The 20104-nt window shown below is 38.5% G+C and overlaps 1 protein-coding gene across 1 annotated transcript; it reads left to right on the forward strand.

Annotated features, from left to right (window-relative positions):
- The first annotated feature begins 6147 nt into the window (after positions 1 to 6147).
- On the forward strand, positions 6148 to 7918 carry LOC108116504 (UDP-glucosyltransferase 2). Its single transcript, XM_017228440.2, has 2 exons — positions 6148 to 6432; positions 6504 to 7918. The coding sequence occupies exons 1-2, from the start codon at positions 6186 to 6188 to the stop codon at positions 7808 to 7810; spliced, it is 1554 nt and encodes a 517-aa protein (XP_017083929.2). The 5' UTR covers positions 6148 to 6185; the 3' UTR covers positions 7811 to 7918.
- The last annotated feature ends 12186 nt before the right edge of the window (positions 7919 to 20104 follow it).

The following is a 20104-nucleotide window of genomic DNA, read 5'->3' on the forward strand; positions in this document are numbered from 1 at the left end:
AAGTAACCGAGTCCCAGTCCCCAAACCCGATCCGGTCTGGTTCCCTTGTCGCCAGGACCTAGTGGCCGGTACCCATTTCCCTGACCACTTCAATGGCCCTGTCCATGTCCCATTCATATATATAAATATGGATTTTTGCCGTGCGTCTAAGCCATAAGTTGACCGCTTTTCCGCTTGCCTCGTACCCTTTATAAACCCTCTTGGCTATCCATTCATAAGCTCAATTCAGGCGCAAGCCGAGCTCAGGCGGTATTTTCACTAATATTTTGCACTGCTGAAAAGGGGAATAATCATAATAATAATATATATTACAAAATATTAGTAAAGATCTTTAGAGTTATGGAAAATGAAGCAGATCTTAGACGTAATCGCTTAATACTGATAAACTGACCAAACTGACCAAACCCTAGTTTGGGTTTTATAGACTTTCTAGATTTTTAAAGGATTAAAATTATGAAGAAATGTTTCTTCATGTGCAGTGTAGCTTAGCTCTTTTGTTTCTCACTTACTGCACGTTATTTGCCTTTCATCCCACGCCACCATCGTCGACTTCATCGCTCAATGGATGGCCGCTACCATTGCGAGCCAACCTGCTGCACCTGGTTCACCTGGTTTACCTTTAGGTGCAACGGCTTTCCAGTTACTCTCCCTACAGTTCCCGCCGCCCGTTTTATGATCCCGGCTCAGTTACTGCGTCGCTTTTGTCTGCATTGTTTCAGTCAATAGACGCATTTGTGCGGGTCAGTTTGGCAAAAAGAAAGCCATGTCCGAGAGCCCAAACCCAAAACCACCCATTCGCTGAGTTTCTCTGTACTAGTTTCTCCATTTTTTTTTTTTTTTGTATTACCTAGAGTTAGCTGGCCGCACATAATTAGATTTAATTTGCAGCCAGGTACGGTATATCCAAGTTTAGAGTCAACTTCTCCTTGGCATGCAATTTTAATGCATAAATTATGCTCAACAACGGCGCAATTTAGTGGCATAAACCTGGCAGCTTAATCCGGCGTTGAGTGTGCGTGTGTGCTTAAAGTTGGACCTTTAAAACTGGTTAATGAGTTGTAGTTTATAATGGATTATAGTCAGCCTTGGATTTGGATAATGGATTTGAGGGTTTAGGGATTAGCTTTCAAGGGAAGGGAAGGGAAAGTGAATATAATATTAAGTTTGAGCCATTTTTAAGATAAGTCATAAAACCTTTTTATGTATGTAAAATACACTTCCATTTTTGTTTAACTTTATATTTAAATAAAATAAAAGAAAAAGGCTCAAGAGTAAGAACATCTTAGGTCCTTAAGCTTTATCAATTTTTCTTTCCATTTTCCCTTACTTTTAGTTACATAAATCAGTAAAAATCAACCTCGTTACTTAAGCCTCACTTAACCATAACCAAATCCATAAAGAAATACCATTCGTACACCTCTTTATGGCACACTTAAGCAACCTTTTTCACAACTTTAAAGCCAAGAGCGGGAATTTATAGACCATTCATTTTCCATTTTACATTTACTTTTCGAGGGCATCATAATGCCGTCGTCCATCGCGGCTAAACGATAAACCCTCTTGGCTTCCTCGGCTCCTATATTAATATGTACACAATAATTATTCCCCGGATGGATTACAATGTGAACTTGGCGAGGAGCAGCAGATGGAAACGCTAAAGCAAACGGAACATGGAAAAAAAATTGTTGAACTGTGTGGCGTAATGTTGTTGAACTCCCTTAGAGGTTGGGAAAAATGAGGTTGGGAAAAACGGAGGTTGGCACTAGGAGGTTTGAAGCTTGGAGGTCGGAGGTTGGAGGTCGTCGAGCAGGGCAGTCAAGCGCAGTGAAATGGACACGAAACAATGCCTTGGCTAGTGACCATCTGACCCACTGGTTGGTTGTGCGGCAAAACCACCGTGGTGGTTTTTCTCTGCTACTTAGCTTCCATTTTCCTCACCTTGAAACCGGTGAATTCATGCATTCGTTGTTTACTTGTGGGATCCAGGTTCTCGCTTGGCCATTCACCAAACACACGCACTTAATTAACGGAAAACTATTTTCTTTTTCTTTATTTCCTGAACTTTCTGTTCACGCCCCACACTTTTTCAATTTCCTGTCACTGGCTTCAAAAATACTGTAGCATACTTTTAGATGTCCTTGCCAGCGACAGATACCAAATTATTTTGGGTGTGAGGAGAAAGTGAAAGGATTTGTTAGGGGATAGGATATGGACAAGCTAATAGTTACTTAAAAATGTTGCAGAATTTAAGTAAAATTTATTTTCTTATTATTCTTCTCTTTGAATTTTTTGGGATATTTTAATCTAACTAAGAAGGCTTTCAAAAAGTTTAAAGTTTCTATAAATCTTTATTCATATAATAATGTTGCGTGACTTTAAAAGCCCATTGAAATGTAAAGCTCTCTTCATTACATATTTATTTCACATAGAGAGCATTGCAAACTTCGAATCCAAACCTCATAACATCACCATTTGCTTTTCTACAGCAGATATTTTCTTAGTGCCAACCGGAAATTGTGCTTATGCAATTGCACAAGTTCTCTTCGAAATCCGTACGAGGTCAGTACGTTGAAAAGGGAGGTAGAAAGAAAAAAAATGTCAAAAAGTTGTCGAATGGGGAAGAACCCAAAAGAAAACGGGGACTTCAACTTCACTCCTGGTGCTGAGCTCTAGACAATGCAGTGTAATTTGCTGAAATGTTAAACAAAACGTAATAACTGGGAGTTGACAATGTCGATGGCACTTGGAGAAAAAATATCTTAAAAAGTAGTTAACAGATTATCAGAGAAAACCTAAAAATGGGTTAAAAAGTTATCCAAATCTGCCATGAAAGACGCTAAGCTATTAAATAATAGACGTTACATGTTATAAAATGTCATCAAAAGAGTTTTGTTTTGTAAACTTTCTGTTTCTGTGAAAAAGCGAACCACTTTTTTTCAGTACATTCATGCGTTTCTTTTTCGTTTCGCCTGGTTGTAGATTTTTCCGATCTCTTGTTTTTTTTCCTTGCTACTGCTCCTTTTCAACAGCAATAAAAGTCGATTGTCAACGTTGACTGGCATTCTTGAAAGCGAGTGAGTGTATAGCGAGCTTCCAACCTTTGCATCCTGCAAAGATTCAACTTGGTCCTGGCCGAGTGATTTTCAGGTATGCCAAAGCAACATAGCCAAAGGTCCCTCTGCCAAACTCCAGTTCTCTGCCCATCACTTAACATTCTCTAATGTCCCCAGTCTGAAAGTCTGAAAGAGCAGAGATATGTATAGATATGGAAGGGAGGGATAGGTGCAAGGGTAAGAGGGTTTGGAAACTATGCAGAAATCAAAATGCTTCATAAAACGGAAATGAAAACAAATGAAAAATGATTTTTACTTATGGGCAAATTGTTCCACACAGCTCTTCCAATCTCAATTCCTGGCCAGCCATTGTTGCATGTGCACCAAGTGCTTGTTGCAAATAAATTGCATTTGCACTTTAAACATCGTCGATGCGGCAGCTGTTGCTACTCATTCTTCAGCTCTCCGGATAATTCCTTTCATCCTTGCTAGTAGAACATGAGTGTGTGTGTGTGCGTATGTTGTTTGTAGGTGGGGGAAAAATACACGACAAGGTAAGCCTGATTAATGTTGTTCAAGCTTTTCTTCCACTGACGAGACGAGTCGAATAAAGGCCAAGAGCATTTAGTGTACAAAAGAGAGATAGAGCTAAATTTTTTTTAGGCCGTATTTGAGCATGTAAGAATTTGCTCAGTTAGTGTGACAGCTTAAGTACTAATTTATCGTTGGCTGAGATGGGGTAACTATACTCAAGGAGGCTCTCAAGAATTATATCAAAAGTTCTTCCCAGAAAACTGTAAAGGATATGAAACTTCAGCTGTTATTAATAATTATTTATTTCTTATCAACTTCCTTAATGCTAGAAGAGCACTTTCTTATATCAAAAATTAAGAACAAATAATCTTAAGAAAATATTTAAATATCTCTCAGGGAAATCCTTGACATATTGTTGAATTAATTTCCATCCTTTTTCCCAAGTGTTGTATACATAGTTGTTTGCCTTACACTTGACCATTAAGATGGGACCTCTTCTCGTAAATATCTGTTGAAAAGTGAACAGCCTGTTGACCTTTTCTTAACCCCGGATCAGTTGTTGACCCGCCACGAACTTGAGCAAAACCGACCCCCACTGCCAAACCAAACCAACATGATGATGAACCAATACAATAGGCCAACAGAAACCACAAGATAGCCAGCCCACTTGTAGAGCTCTCGCCTTACACATGCCCTTTATTAAAAAATTAAAATTGCTAACCAAAGAAAGGATAAAAAGGGTGAGTGTTTCTTCCTACCTTGTAACCTTTTTCTTTGCTTCTGTGTGGTATCATTTTTTTGTAGCTAAAATAATCAGGCAACTTAATTGAATCAAGTTGCAAGACGATCCGGGCCAAAACCAAACGAAAAGCCCACCATAATAAACGGTAAAAGAAAAGGCCAAAGAAAAGAGTTGCTCAAAGGGTTGAGGGAAACCCACCAAAAAAAAAATAACAAAAAAAAAAAGAGGAAGGAAAGTGGGTTGGTTGAAAGGAGTAAACAAGGGCTAAGGAGTGAAAATGTGCGCAAGAAAGCAAATAAATTGAAGTGAAAACAAATAGCCCGGGATGTGATGGTGGTGGAGCTGCTACTGGTTGGTCGAAAGGGGGTTCCACTGTGAGTCTTTCGGAAGGGACCGAGCGGACATTCCGTCAGAAGCCCACAATAACAACTCCACCTTATTTATAAATTAACAGTAACAATTTTTCCCGCCGGACATACACTTAAAAATTTTCGTGCATAAAAGTTTAATATTTCTTGCCCACTCTGTTTCCTTTTCTCTTTGTCTCTCTCTCTCTCTCTCTCTCTCTCTCTTTCTTTCTTGTTTCGTTGCCTGCTGTTTTCATTCTGCTTATTTCCCTTCTTGTTGTTCTTTGTCTGGCTGTTAGTGTGTGTGTGTGTGTGTGCTTTGTTCCGGGAAAAAGGAAGCACCGGACAAGGTCCTTTGCCGTCGCTTAAGCAAATAATTTCTTTTCTTAGGCAGCGCTTTGGCTTTTATGCTCCGCCGAGTTCCGACGAGGTCCTCCGGAGTTACTTCTTCCTCATCCTTCTTTTTCTTCATCTTCTTTAGCGGCAAAAAAAAGATTCCCAACTGGCCAGCTGCATTGGTCCTCGTTTTGCCCTTTGGAGCTGCTCCCTGTTGTGCGTTTTGTTTTTAGTTACCTCCTCCTCTTGTTTGGCCTGCACTTCTCACGCACATTCTTCGGGGAATTTGCCTAGCACTCAGTCCAACGGATTCCGCTCCACGGGAAGATCTTTAAAAGCCTGTTGGGAATTTGCTTGCCAACTTTAAGTAGTTTGCACAAATTGAGAAATTAATATCGGAAAAGGAAGTAAAGCTATGGTTATATTGTTACTTAATGGTAAAGATTTTTATGGTTTACACTTAACTCTAAGGAGAGTCTGTTTATATTTTTGTTAATTTGTTAATCAAAACCACTTTTAATATAGTTGTTTATTTTGTTTTTATATATTTTTAGCAAGCAACTGTTTAAGGTCAATAAAATGCTAAATCATTTAAAAACATTTCATCTAAGAATTCTGATAATTTCTTTTTAATAATGATTGATTAACCCTGTATATGTTATTTGTTTATGTTTTGACGGGCATTATATTTTGATAATTAAGACATTTTTTTATGTATTCAAAGAAGGATAAAACGATTTTTAGTTTGTGTCACTTAAAATGTCTGTGATACTAGTACCTGCATTAAGAAAATCGAAGAGCAAAATGGAAAGCTTTTAGCATTATCGACCATTTCATGACGTAGTGATAATTTCCTTTAAACACATTTCGCAATTTTCAAAGTAAATGTGAAATAGTTTGTTGACCTTGCTAAGAAGTCAGCAAAAAACAACCTATAAAGATAATATGAATTGGTTTGGACTGCCCTAACTGTGGATTCTCCATTGAAATTCTAATCTCGTTTCCTAAGGTAAGAGCGATGAAAATGCATAATGTAATACCCAACATCAGCATGATTTAGCGATATTTTCTAAAGCTCTCTCATTCGCTATCAGCAAAAGCTCAGTTCATATTTATATAGAGAAGCTTTGGGGGATTCTCAATTATTCGTTGCTAGAGACTCGTTCAGTGACAATGAGATTATTGACTGTGATCGCGTTTGTTTTTTGCGCTTTAAGCGCCAAGCCTCTGGAAACGGAAAGTGCCAAGATTTTGGTCACTTTTCCATTTCCGGGTCGATCTCAGTATATATTTATGGAGAACTACTTGAAGGCCTTGGCCGCTAAGGGTCACCAGGTGACAGTGATTAATGCTTTTAAGAATAAAAAAACGACAAATATGCGTTTCATTGAGGCACCCAAAGTGCTTGAATACGCCGATGGTGGGTATTATATATTATTTAAATATTTTTAATATAAAAAAATATTATTTGATATTTTGTTTGATTTACAGAAATGATGAGCCAACTGAATGTGCCCATATTGTGGCAACAGCTTAACGCAATGGATAAAATTTTAGCCCAAATCTCCGATATCACAATGGCAGATGAGGGTGTGCAAAAACTTCTAAATTCTGGCGAAACTTTTGACATTGTTTTGGCTGAGATGATTCAAACGGAACAACTCTATGGCTTTGCTGAGCATTTCAATGCCACTCTAATTGGTTTCTCCAGTTTTGGAACAGATCAGAAAATTGATTCACATGCTGGCAATATATCACCCATATCGTATAACCCATTGGTGACCTCTCCTCGTACCGATAAGATGAACTTTCTGGAACGCTTAGAGAATCACTATGAAACACTCGTCGAGGAAATTCATCGACATTTCGTTCACCTGCCAAATAGCCAGAAGATGTACAAAAAATATTTCCCGAATGCTAAGAAAACCATGGAGGAAGTCATGGATAGCTTTTCGTTGATTCTGCTGGGTCAGCACTTTACATTGAGCCATCCACGACCCTATTTGCCCAATATGATTGAGGTTGGTGGTATGCAAATTTCACACAAACCAAAACCACTGCCAGAGGATATTAAGGAGTTTATTGAAAGTTCTCCGAATGGTGTTATTTACTTCTCGATGGGCTCAAATGTTAAGAGCAAAGATCTGCCACAGGAAACTCGGGATGTACTGTTGAAAACCTTTGCCAAACTGAAACAGCGTGTGTTGTGGAAATTCGAAGACGATGACATGCCCGGGAAGCCTTCGAATGTATTGATCAAGAAATGGTATCCACAGCCAGATATTCTAGCACATCCCAATGTCAAGTTATTTATCACCCATGGTGGCCTGCTGAGCACCACAGAGAGTGTTTACTTTGGCAAACCGGTGTTGGGATTGCCCTGTTTCTATGATCAGTACATGAATGTGATGCGTGCTCAGCGATTGGGATTCGGTTTGGGATTAGATCTGAATAATCTAAAGCAAGATGAGCTAGAGAAATCCATTAATACTCTTCTCACCGATTCAAGTTATGCCAAAGCATCTGCTGCAATCTCGGAGAGGTATCGTGATCAGCCAGAATCAGCTCTTGATCGAGCTGTCTGGTGGACGGAATACATAATCAGGCACAACGGTGCTCCTCATCTGCGAGCCGCTTCCCGAGATCTTAACTTCATTCAATTGCACAGTTTGGATACATTGGCTGTTCTCTTGGCCATTCCTCTATTAGTTTTCGTGGTTATCGTTAAGTTAGCTTGTAAATTACTGGGGGGCAAGAAAGCAAAGTGTCCACATGCTGATAAGGTCAAGAAACAGTAGAGGCATTATCTATCTGTGTTGTTTGTTTACAGTCCTTAGTTCTTTAGTTGCGTTATCAGGCTTATCTAGTAAAATTATTGTTGAAATTAAATTTTTTATTGCTTAAAAGTTGTTTGTTATTTCAAGGGGCTCACGTTTATTGAGAGAATAACCGGGAAACACCGCTGCCGGTTGATAATAATATTTTCTTTTTACTATCATTACTTAATCAGCTGTGTGAGTGTTTTTGTTTGTGTTTGCTTGTGATAAGTCCGTCCTAGAAATCCGTTTATATTTACACAATGGGAATGGAAAATAATCTATATATAGGAAAAGATAAAGGAGTTTAATCTAATCAATTAGTTTGATGTAATACTTAGGCGGTTTAAATTGTTTTTTACAAGATAATGGTTTTTATTTTTACCTTCTTTATTTTAATAACAAGTTATTATCAAGCTAAGCTAAACCACCTTGTATTTTTGTTTTATTTAATATAAATTATTTATAAATTATTCCATGAAAACAAATTAAAAGCTTTTTGCTTTGCATACAAATAAGAAGATATTAAAAGCAATTAATATATAGTAAACATTGCGGGCTATGGCCAGCCCATATCCATAAAGCTAGCTACTCATATCATCCCACACAGCGTATACGCGATATTAATCAAATTGTCATTGAAAATTGTTTTTTTTTTGCTATTCCTCTCTCATCTGTTTCACTTTATCAACACCCTCTCAGTGCTTGATTAAATGAAAGGCATTTAAGTAAAATTATTTTTTTTTAAACGCCGTCACCGCCCACGATGCCCTTTTTCTCAGAACCACGCCCACACCCAAGAACTTTTGGCCAAAGTACACAAAAATTACCGAGTTAAAAATATCGCTAGGAGAAAAAAAAAACTTTATCTTAATTGCGGGTTACTTTTTTTCAACTGGTCTGCCCAGGTAGCTTGGTCGGAATAAAGGGGGCGTGGAACGGGTTGCTGGCTGGACGGTATGGCAGGGGACTCCGGCGGAAAAAGTGAACCGAAATTTGTGTCCGTTGCTAGCACCAGGACACGCCCTAAATCACTGGCTTTTTATCAACTTCAACTTGAAACGAAATTCAAATGTTTCGCTCGTTTTTCTCGGCCTGCAAATGCGATTCGGCTCCGGCTGTTGCCCCTAACAACTCTGGGAGATGGGCCGTGGAGGAAAAACTGGAGTGAAAAAATGCGATTTACACTGAGGAAAACAATTTTAACTAAGACTTGTAAGCATAGAAGATATAATTTAAGTCTATATATTTAAGACTAATTGATTTACTGATCTTAATGTAGGTTTTATATGGGCACATTGTAGATTTTTACAAAAAAATGCGTAAATGTGTGATTTTCCCCTTTTTCTCCCAATATATGGTTTCTGTAGTGTTCTGGTTTTTTGATTTTTCTAAAAAGTGTTGTCCAGAAGGGGCTCTTTCTCTCAGTGTATCCACACATACGCAAAAAGGAAGCCTGTCCCTAGCCACTTTGCACTAAGTACTCACACAAAATTCCGTTTGAAGTTTTTGGGTGCTGGTGCTGGTGCCTTGTGCTTGGTGCTTGGGTGCTTGGGTGCCTGGGTTCTCGACCATGGGCAGCACCTGTACAGTGGGCACCCAGCCTTCGGCCCTCACCTCTTCAGCACGTGCACAGTCAGCGGGCCATCGCTTGCTCGGCTTGTAAATTGTATCCGTTTCAGGCACATAAATTGTTGTCAACTTCCGTTGGCTGCGACAACGTCGCCGCCGCTGACCACTTCTGTGTCCAGCGATTCACCTGCTCCACTCCGCTATGGCTTCGCTTGGATACCCAGGTATCCCTTTTGCCTGGTTACAGGTTACACCAGCGTATGGCCAGCTTTGACTTGAGAGCATACGCCAGAGCCATAGAGTTTGTCTTTCCTACATTTTTAGAGTCCTCGATTAGGGTATTGTGATTTTATCTTTGGATTTATTATATAAATGTTTATTTAATAAATTTAATATTTAATAATACATACAAGATAGTCAATTAGTTCGAAAAAGAATTAATATATTTTATAAACAGTGTTTTAAATAATTTTTCTAACATTTTTGAAGAAATTCAATTAATACTAACTTCTAAAAGTGTCAAAAATGTTTGATCCCTTGTTCTGAATTATGATGAAGATGACTTTAATATTATTCAACCAACATATATTTCGATATTTTACAGTATCTAAAACTTCGTTATTTGAAGAATACTATTTCCATCATGATTGTTTTTTTTTTAGTACGTTAGTTCAGCTTGGGCCAACTTTGGCTGTCCATGTTTTTTTTTTTACCTTGCCTTTGCCCTCGTTGGGTGTGTTTTTTGCGCTCTTTGCTGCTACTCGATGCAGCTTCCAACTCCAACGTAATTGAATTTTTAATCTCGTTTATAGTCAAGTGATCTCTGGCATACACTCCCGGTGTACAACTGCGCATATTTTACGTGCCCGGTGCTTTGGTAGCTGCTTTCGGCTAACTGCCGCCTTGTCCTGTTCCTGTTCCTGTTCCTGGTCCTGATGGTCCAGCTCCTGTTCCTGGTGTATTCCTCCGAATAACAAGGGGTCAAATACACTGGGCAAATAAGGTTTTCGGACGAAGGACGTGAAGGGTTAATGCCAGGGACATTGCCTCATAATGAGTGCCCGTCGTTATGCTAAATAGTTGAGCCAAAAAATGGTAACTTTTTCGAAATGCTACCGTCTCCACACCCGTTTGGGGGTTAATATGCACACCGAATTGCATATTCAACTTTATTTTTTTATTTTTTTTTTGGTTATGTTATAAAGTATATCTCAAACAATGCCCTGTCGGCGGGCGAGGCGACACAAAAGGACCTCAAACAAGTGCTGTGGCATGTGAGTTATACAATGCCCACGGAAAGTCCGCATCGCAAACTGTTTTAATGGAGTTTGGAGTTAAACGAAAATCCTTCTTTCTACACAAACTCAAACCTCGAAATCCAAACCAAATAGAAAACTAAATTTGGTCTTGAAAGGGGTTAACAAAAAATCGTTGAGTTTTGGCGTAACTGTTTACGGTGAAATCATGACGTGTCAAAGGCGAGTAACGTGTGCATCATTAACGGGCTTACGTGACGACTGCGGCGTTCAATTAAGCCTTAATTATAACCACTTTCCTTCGAGGTCCTAGTTTTCAGCTGCTTTCTGGTGCGACATAGTTTTCTTCTCCTAATTATCGAGTCGCAGTTTCACGATTCGATTTCGCATGATGGCAGATTAAGAGCAAAGATGAGGGAATTTTTGGTAGAGTTTGTTAGGGGAATTTTTGGAAAAAAGGGTAACTTAAGCTAGAACTGAACCCTGTACATAGTTTTACCCCTCATCAATGCATGGTTTTTGTGACTTAGTTAGTGAAATTTAACTAAGAAAATGCACGTATCAATAAGAAACTAGTAAAGTTATAACAAGAAAACTTTAAACTTTTAATTGGATAACAACATGGTTCATTAGTCCATCTCTGGCAGGGTAAACATTTTGCAGTTCTTGCCTGAAAACCCTACGGATACAGATTCCCTTCGAATTTCGTTGTTTAGTGGCAGAGATTGTAGTGGAACTTGACTGACCTACGAATACAATTCGAACCGTGTCCAGCCCCCAGAATACTGGCAAAATAATTATGCTGGTCGCCACGGCAATGGATGTAACAGCAGCTGTAGTGCCCAGCCCAGCCATTAGCAAACACGGTCTGAGCATTAATTAAATATTAACCGAAGCAGACATGAATGAAGGCAAAGGTGGTTGGCATTGTTGTTGGGTTTTTGGGGGCATTGGTTTCTGGACCCTCAATTCCAACCCATCCTTACTTACTGGCTACATGTTATGTCACTGTTATTGTTGCATTTGGCAATTGTTTGATTTTCATTAAAACCACTCAACCGAGTTGCTTATCTTAATTATGAGATTTTGCCATAATATTTGCATTAGATGGGAGCCAATGCAACTGCTAAACAGAAACAGCAACTGCATAATGCGGCAATGCATCTCAGCTGCTAAAGTACAACTACTTGTATCTCATCCTAAACACTGTGGGAAAGTTCATGTTGAAAGGTGTTTTGGGTTACGGGAAAGATGTGTAAGCTATATTGAGTTACATATTGTATCGTTAGAAGTTCCTTCAGTGTATAAACTTCTCTATAGAACTGTCTGTCTTGGCCAAATGCAATGCAAATGTTTGTGGCTTTTGCTCGAATTTTGCTGGGCAAACGTTGCGTATACGTAATTTAGCATATTCAAGTGTAACAATGACCTAACCATATTTGTAAGTTTTTAGCAACGGTCAAGGATTGCCAACACCCGTTGTGCTAAATTTTTTAACTGCAATAATTATACGGCAATTAGCCAAATGTTCAATAATGCAGCACCAGCTTCAGGTTCCATTTCCCAACTCCCATTTCCCATCTCCCATCTCCCATTTTCCACATTTTCCATTTCCCAGTTTCAGCTGCGCAGCCGTTACAAAATTTTTGACTGCACTCGGGTAAACTTCTAATTGCCATTAGCGCACTTTACTTTTTCCTGAATTTGCTGCTTCGATGGGTGGTTTGGGTTGCCTTGGTTGTATATACATATATATGTGGGGGAGGGATAGTGAAAGTGGGTGCAAAAAAAAGGTGGGCGGGGCGAGAGGGAACTGCAGGTGAGCGCGTAATTAGACCGCGCCGTTAGCTGCCGCTTGGTTGGCTGGCTGTCTGTAATTTAGTACTAATGGCGCACTTAAAGTGCAGGCAATTATTGTAGACCTATGCGGGCAAGGTGTGCACTTGCTCACAGCCCTTCAGAGCCCCACCCAGCTCTCAGCTCTCAGCTCTCTCTTCGATCCTTGGCTCATACAATATATATCCCTATATCATCCCCACTACAGATCCTGTGCCGCTTTTAGCACTCACAGTTTGCGCTCGAGTGGTTTCAATAACAGCGCCTAGCCGAGGAATTTCTATCTATATATTCGCTTGGTTGTCCTCTCTTGTCTCGTCCTCACATCCTCGTCCTTCCTGCATTGTTGTCCTGTGTATGTGTGCGTGTGTGTCCTGTGTGCTGGCTTAGTGGATGAACTGATGGTTTCTGCTGCATTTCGAGTGGCTCGTGATGCAGTTAATATGCCACCGGGCAAAATAACATCTCAACGGCGTAAGCCAACAATGAAAATGGCGCGTTATTACTCAAGTATCTGCGTATCTCTTCAATATTTCTAGTGGATTATATCTGTACAGATTGTTACGGTTCGCTTGTTTCGGATTGTTTACTGAGATTCTATGGATAATCCTGGTGGACCCTTGATAATGAAATACTCGCTTACAGTCTAGTTGATACGAATATGTTGTTTATTCTGGTTTTTCCTTGTAAACTGACTATATAACCTTATTTCCTTTTGCTTAAATAATGAATATACCTTCTCCTTAATGCTTGATTTGCAAAGCCCAAAAGAGTTTAATAACCTTAGGAAAAACTTATAAATTTGGTGTAAAATTCAAGCCAAGCCAGATAGAAACGTTAGTCAAAAATTCAGCTTTTCAGACAGCTCTTTTTGCAGCGGCCCAACTAGGATTTCAAACGTCGCGCAGTTAAGCTGTGAACAAGAAAAAAACAAAAATTGAAAAAATCAAAGAGGGAAACTACAGATCAGACAAACAAAAAAAAAAAACGCTGAGAGAAGAATCAAAAATCAAAACTTGTTTTTTCGCCGCACTGTGCCGGGTTTCGTTTGCCACACCACCCCGGACTGTCAGTCATATAAATCTTATTGAACAAAAGTTTGAAATACGAGGTGTGTTCAAAAAGTAAGGTGACTCTTCAAATTTCGCGAATTTCAAATTTTTCGATTATCGAAACCTTTTAGAAGTTATACGAGGTGTGTTCAAAAAGTAAGGTGACTTTTCAAATTTCAAATTTTTCAAATTTTTCGATTATCTTCAGTTTTGGGAACAAGAAAAAGTCACATGGGGCCAAATCCGGTGAATATGGTGGCTGAGGCATTATTGTGGTGTTGTTTTTGGCCAAAAAATCCAAATCCTTTGATCCATATTTTTCGATAGCAAAAAATCGCCGAGCTCGCAAAATAACTTGTAACTTTACGCCTCTCACAACCAAACAAAAGAGGATGTTCCATTGAAACTTGGTACAGATGTTAGGGAAGAGTGTACCAATATAACAAAACAAAAAAATCGATAATCGAAAAATTTGAAATTCGCGAAATTTGAAGAGTCACCTTACTTTTTGAACACACCTCGTACTAACACTTGCTGCCTGCAATAGACGGGCGGGATCACGGGGCGTATGATAGGGTTGGCTGGCTGGCTGACTAGGGAAGATGGCTGGCAATTTACACGTACGTCGGATAGCGGACCCGACAATCAGTCCATAACTGTGCTTTTATGTGCCAGTTCACTGGAGACTAATGCCATCGCTATCAGGAATATGCAAAAATCAACTCGTCCAAGTGTTGCTCCAATGCCAGCAGAATCTGCCGCCTCAAACCCAGAGTCAGGCGGTCCCATCACGATTTCTGCCCTAGGATCCCTGCTTTTTGGGGCCCCCAAACAACGGGAAACAATATGCAGTGGCCACATTTTTTTGTGCTGGCTTAGTTTTTGATACTCTTGAATCAGATTGCATTATATTTTGTAAGGGAAAAATAAAGGAAAATTTATGAAAGAATAAATTGGGAAACGAAACATTAATTACTAGATTGGCAGGAAAGAGCTCATAATAATGACAGGTTTAGATGTAAATAGTTATTGTTATCATGATGAGTAGAGATGAAATATAAAAACTAAAAAAGTATTTTTAAAGGTAAGCTTTCCTATGTTAAAAAAAGTAAAGCAAATCAAAATATTATAACTTTTTAAAGATTTTTAATAGGTTATAAAGTGTATTCAAAAGATCGACGTACCTACAGCAATTGCCAGCTCGTTTTTTACAGCAGATTCTTAACAAAAACGGGAAACCAAGTTTTGACAAGCTCCTGCACTCGCCGTTGGGCGGTGGTTGGGTGGCTGGTGATATATATGTATATGAAAAAAAAGAGCGGCCTGGTTTCTGTGGGGAAATGGGGGGCTACTGGTAAAACAAAGTGATGTGTGCGGCATGTCTTGATTTGCATAAGCTTCGGCATTGCATACTCATTCTCTCTGTCTTTATGCATATATGTGCGCTTTTGGCCCCTCCGTTTTTATGACAGCGACAATCGATAGTTAGGAGGGTGAAGCCCTGCTGTTCGGGGAGTCATCAATCAAAATTTCATATGGACAATGGACCCAGTCAGCGTCCAGGCTCAAGCCGCATACAAAAACCAAGCGGCCATACCGAAAAACCCAAACCCTGAAACCCAAGCCTGATGAGAATCCAGGGGTGGGCAAAGCAATTGCGGGCTGCGCTTAATTAAAATTCATGCGCTTCGTATTTATAAATAACATTTTGCTGCTGTCAGTGGGGATTAATAAAAATCGATAGGCAATAGTAGGCCCAGACACAAAAATATATGATATACAAAATATAAAATGAAAAAAACCTCCTGACCTGGGAACGTAATATCCTGAAAAATCATGGTTATACCCAAGATATGCGGTCGTAAAATAACTGAGCCACTTCTACAGAATTTATTTTACATGCTGAGCGTTCGATTTCATGCAATTTATCGGTGATTAAACTTTAAAAGTAAGCGTATATTATATAGATTATATGGTTTTTAAAAAATGGAAACGAATACTCGTTCAGATTTTTGATTGAGATTAAAGGGGGATATTTTTTGTTGTTAACTGTGAACTTAAATAAAATGCTCTGTCCTGCAGGTGGCTGTGGAAGTTCTATTTGCAATTGAATATGAGAAATATTTCTGTATTTCTTACCATTTTATTAATTTGGTTGTCAGTTAATGGTTTATAACTTTATTTGTTTATTTAATATTTTCATGTAGTTTAATAGAGAATAAAATGAAAGTATATGTAGGGTATAAAAAGTTAATTACGAAAGAATTCATTTTGAACTTTAATTAGTTAAGAACTGATATTATTTTTAGTTAGAGTTCCTTTTAGGTCTTCTTTTAAAGTTTCGTTCATTAAATGAAAGTTGTAGTCAATGTTTTTTGTTCGTTTTATTAAGTTGCCCGTTTGAACTTATACGAAAGTTTTTGCTTTCAATATATTCAGCTGTCGATTCTTTGCTGTTTTGGTTGGTTCTTTATATTTTTTGTCGTTGACGATGGCGGCACCCAAAGCGCTCATAAATCAAAAAAAGCTGTTGTTTGCTCACAGGCAGCCGACCACCCTGTACCCCATATCCCCTTTCTTTTTTTCACCCACTTTCCTTTCTTTGTTGTGTGTGTGTTTGTGTGATGTGTGTATAAATCACAAAGCATGTCCTTTGCCAATACAAACACAATTGAGCATGCATATGCAACAGCAGTCCCAGAAAGAGAAAGGAAGAGAAAGAGAGAGAGAGAGAGAGATAGAGAGAGAACGCGAACAGGACAGAGCAGAGCACAAAAAAAGTAGTCAAAGAAATTGCGTTAAAAAATTTGATTAAAAAGTTTGTCGCCGTTGGGCGTTGGTATTGGTATACGAGTATATGTATCTGTGTGAGTGTGTTTGCCCGCCTGTATGTGTAACTGTCACAGACACACACATTTTGCCGGCCATTGTGCTTATCGATACGCGGCCATTGCCATTCGAACCCCCGCTTCGACCACCTCGCCCAGCATCCCCTACCTCTTGGCCATGTTATAAATCTCTCAAAAGCCAAACAAACCGGGCAAGAATTCAATTTTACAAACTGACAACTAAGACAAGGCACAGACCGCAAGGAAAACTCAACGTACAAGGTGCCGATTGGGGTTCTGATTTAAGTTAAGTTAGCCATACACTTAATATAAGAAGTGGTATGTGTTTCAGATTTAAAACTTTTGTATTTATTTTGTTTTATGTTATTATTAAAAAAGTGAAGATAAAAATTTTGGATTTTCAATAACTTTGTAAGCTTCATTCTTTTCCTTTTACTTACTAATATTGGTAATTCCTGAAATACATTAATTAAAGTTATCAATTCTAAAAGAGTATTTTCATCTTAGGCCAACTTTATATATTACAAATTGCCTGAAAAAAAAAACATTTATTCAATTAGGATTTTTGGATGTTTAATGTTTATAATTAGTCGAGAGACGTTTGTCAAAAAGCTTGTCAGTTGCAAATGTTTTTGTGTGTTTTCTGTGGCCCACTAATTGGGATGGAAACGTTCGAAAAACTTTCACCAAAAACTCGCACAGACACCCGCACACCCTCACACAACTTGAGCGCTGCGTTGGCTGTGTCACACCTGTCGTATGCGCAATTAAAAGTTTGCTTTCACTTCGATGTTCCTTGGTTTCCTGTTTTTTTTGCCTTTTTCCTTTTTTGTTTTTATATTTTTCCCTGCTGTCGAAAATGTAATTGTCATTTTATAGGAAACGTTGAATGCTAGCCACGATCTGTCCTTGCGCTCATTTACGTGCCAGTTTCTGTGCCAGTATGTGTGCTTTTTAGTTGCTCTAATGAAATTAGCATTGTTAGAAAAGGGGCAAAAAGTACTGGAAAACTAACAGTTTTCCTATCCATTGCAACAAGTTCAAGGTTCTGCAACCACACACATACACATATATGAGATTGTGGCAAATGCGGCGCTAACAAGCATTTTCCTACTCATATCCACAAAGGAAATAGGTTTTCCGTTGCATTTGTTACAAAAAAACAGAGAGAGAGAGAGAACACACACAGCTAGTCTAAAAAAGTAAAGTAAGCGAAAGGGAAAAGCCAACTGAAGGCGGGCAAAAAATGGCTTTGTGTTGCAGCAGTTCCAAAAACCAAAGCTTAGGCTGCCAAATGTGGAGGAAGAAAATCACGTCCCAGCCTTGCAACAGCAACAACGAGGTGGTGCACAAAAAATGCGTAACAATGGCACCGTAACCTTAAAGGTCACCTTGAAGTATGCAGGGCTAAATGGCAGTCACCCACCTTATTGAGAGAAAAAACGAAATCATGTGGCTAAAAACTCAGGCGCTTAGTTTTGTGGCTGGCTTTTAGCTTTTAGCTTTCGGCTTAGCTCCAAAATTGTGCATGGCAAACTTTAAAGCCTGACTATGAGGCTAAAAAGCAGGTAAATTTAGTTAGGAGAAAGTTGTAGGCTGTTTTTAAAGGTAACTACTGATAGAAGAAATAAGTGAAATGTGAAATTTTCTCAAACAGAATAATCTAAGGCTACTTATTTTAAGATCTCTTAATTGTAATGAGTAAAGTGGTTAGATTAGAGATACTAAGAAATCAAAAATTTGTTTGAAATTAGCATTCATTCTAATAGAATATTTAAAAAATGTATATAAAATATTCTTTAAAAATTCAACTTAATATATATCCGCGTTTTCCTGCCATACAAGTAGCCCTTTGTATGTCCTTGACTGAGATTGCATGATATGTAAATATAAACCCGAATCCGTCAACGGTTTGAGTCTCAACTTGCCACACACACTCACACACATCTATCCTCGCATAGGTGAATGCTTTTCCTTCATGAACGTGCGTCTGTGTGTGTTTGTGAGTCGAGGAGTGTTGTAATTGAAATCGCATCGAGACGTGAAATGAAACGTAAAGTCATCGAATCAATTGAAATGAAAATTAAATTAAATGCATGCGCTCATACATTTATTCATATGCCTCAGACGCAGACGCACACGCACACACACACACACACTCAGCACAAGCACTCATACACACACACTGATGCGAACTCGAATCTTAATTAAACACGGATTCTCATATTGAGTTCCTTGAAAGGCAAAAGCAATCGCCTGACTTCTCTGTCTGTGTGAGTGCAAAAAAATAAAAAAATAAAGAGATGGAGAAAGCGGGAGAAACACAGAGAAAGAGGCGAGGACAGAGTTTGCTTTGCTTTTACGATTTTGCTTTTCAGCTGAAAACATCTTTTCATTCATATATGAACAAAAATGTATACCCAACTTATTTACAATATCTGAAATTATGTCAGGCGACAAGGGTTAACAATGTTCTAAGAGAAAAGAAAAATAATCTAGTTAAATTAAAATATTATTAATAATTATTAATTGAATGTCATTTACGTTGGCATATATGAGTGTCAAATTGTAAAAAGGGAAGTCATTTCATTTTATCAGCAATAATTTGAAATAAAATTGAAGAAGACAGTGAGATGTTTTTATTAAAATTGGAATATTAAATGATTGCCTTATTCAAAAGAGTTAACTTTCCATACTTTCTTTTACCAAACATGATTTAAATGAAAACTTTAGTCGCCTGTTCCTTATCATTACATTGAGTATACGTATATGGGCTTAATGACTCCTTGGCATGCTTTTCCACACACGTACACCTTATTCATACAAAACTTTTCCATACACTTGAAGCGGCATGAAAACTTTTCCAGGCACTGGCCAAGGCCAACTTTGTTCGGCTTCTTTTAAGCCTTAATTCATTTTACAATTCTACTGATTCGATTAATTTTAATTTTTATTAACCTGCACCCCTGACCGCAGCTTTTTTGTGTGTGCTTTGTCGAAAATATATATGTATGTGTATGTCTCGTAGGTTTCGTTTGATTTATGAAATGTTTTCACAGCAAATGATTGATTGATTGATTGATCGATGGGCGAAAAGAGTGACTGAGTGCATGTCTTTGATGTGTGTGGCAAAGAATAAATTTTGGTTTTGGGGATGGAAAGCAACGATAACAGATGCTAATTGAGCGTGAAGTTTTTTGAGCTTTCCCGCTCCCCCAGGCCCACAAATTGGTTGTAAGAGAGCAAAGGAGAGAATGAACACGAAATGTGTCAAGCCAGCAAAGGAAAACCGCAGCCACGCAAAACTCAAATGAATTTTATTAAATTGAAATGATTTTGTGAATGAGTGTGTATGTATGTTTATGTATAGATGTTTTCTGGGTTTCTTTGTTGTGTGTGCGACGTATTTATTTAGGCAAATGATTGCAAAGAGCTGCAAATGAAATTTCAGCGGTTGAAGGAATGCTTTTAGGGTGAAAAAGCCTTGGCCGTCAGTGTGTGTAGCGCTGGATGGTAAAGTAAAATAACAAACCGGTGGATTGAAATCAGGAGGAGTAAAGAAGGTAAATCCATAGAAATCTAATAAAGCAATGGCCAGGCCATCGTCAAATCGAATTTCAGCTCATCCAATCGTCGCATAAATTTATGGCATATGCACAGGATGCTGATGTGGCCCTCAAGTCCTTCGCCAGGTAATACAATTACATTTTC

Source organism: Drosophila eugracilis, unplaced genomic scaffold (genome assembly GCF_018153835.1).
Source record: "Drosophila eugracilis isolate 14026-0451.02 unplaced genomic scaffold, ASM1815383v1 contig_367, whole genome shotgun sequence".
Taxonomy (NCBI): Eukaryota; Metazoa; Arthropoda; class Insecta; order Diptera; family Drosophilidae; genus Drosophila; species Drosophila eugracilis.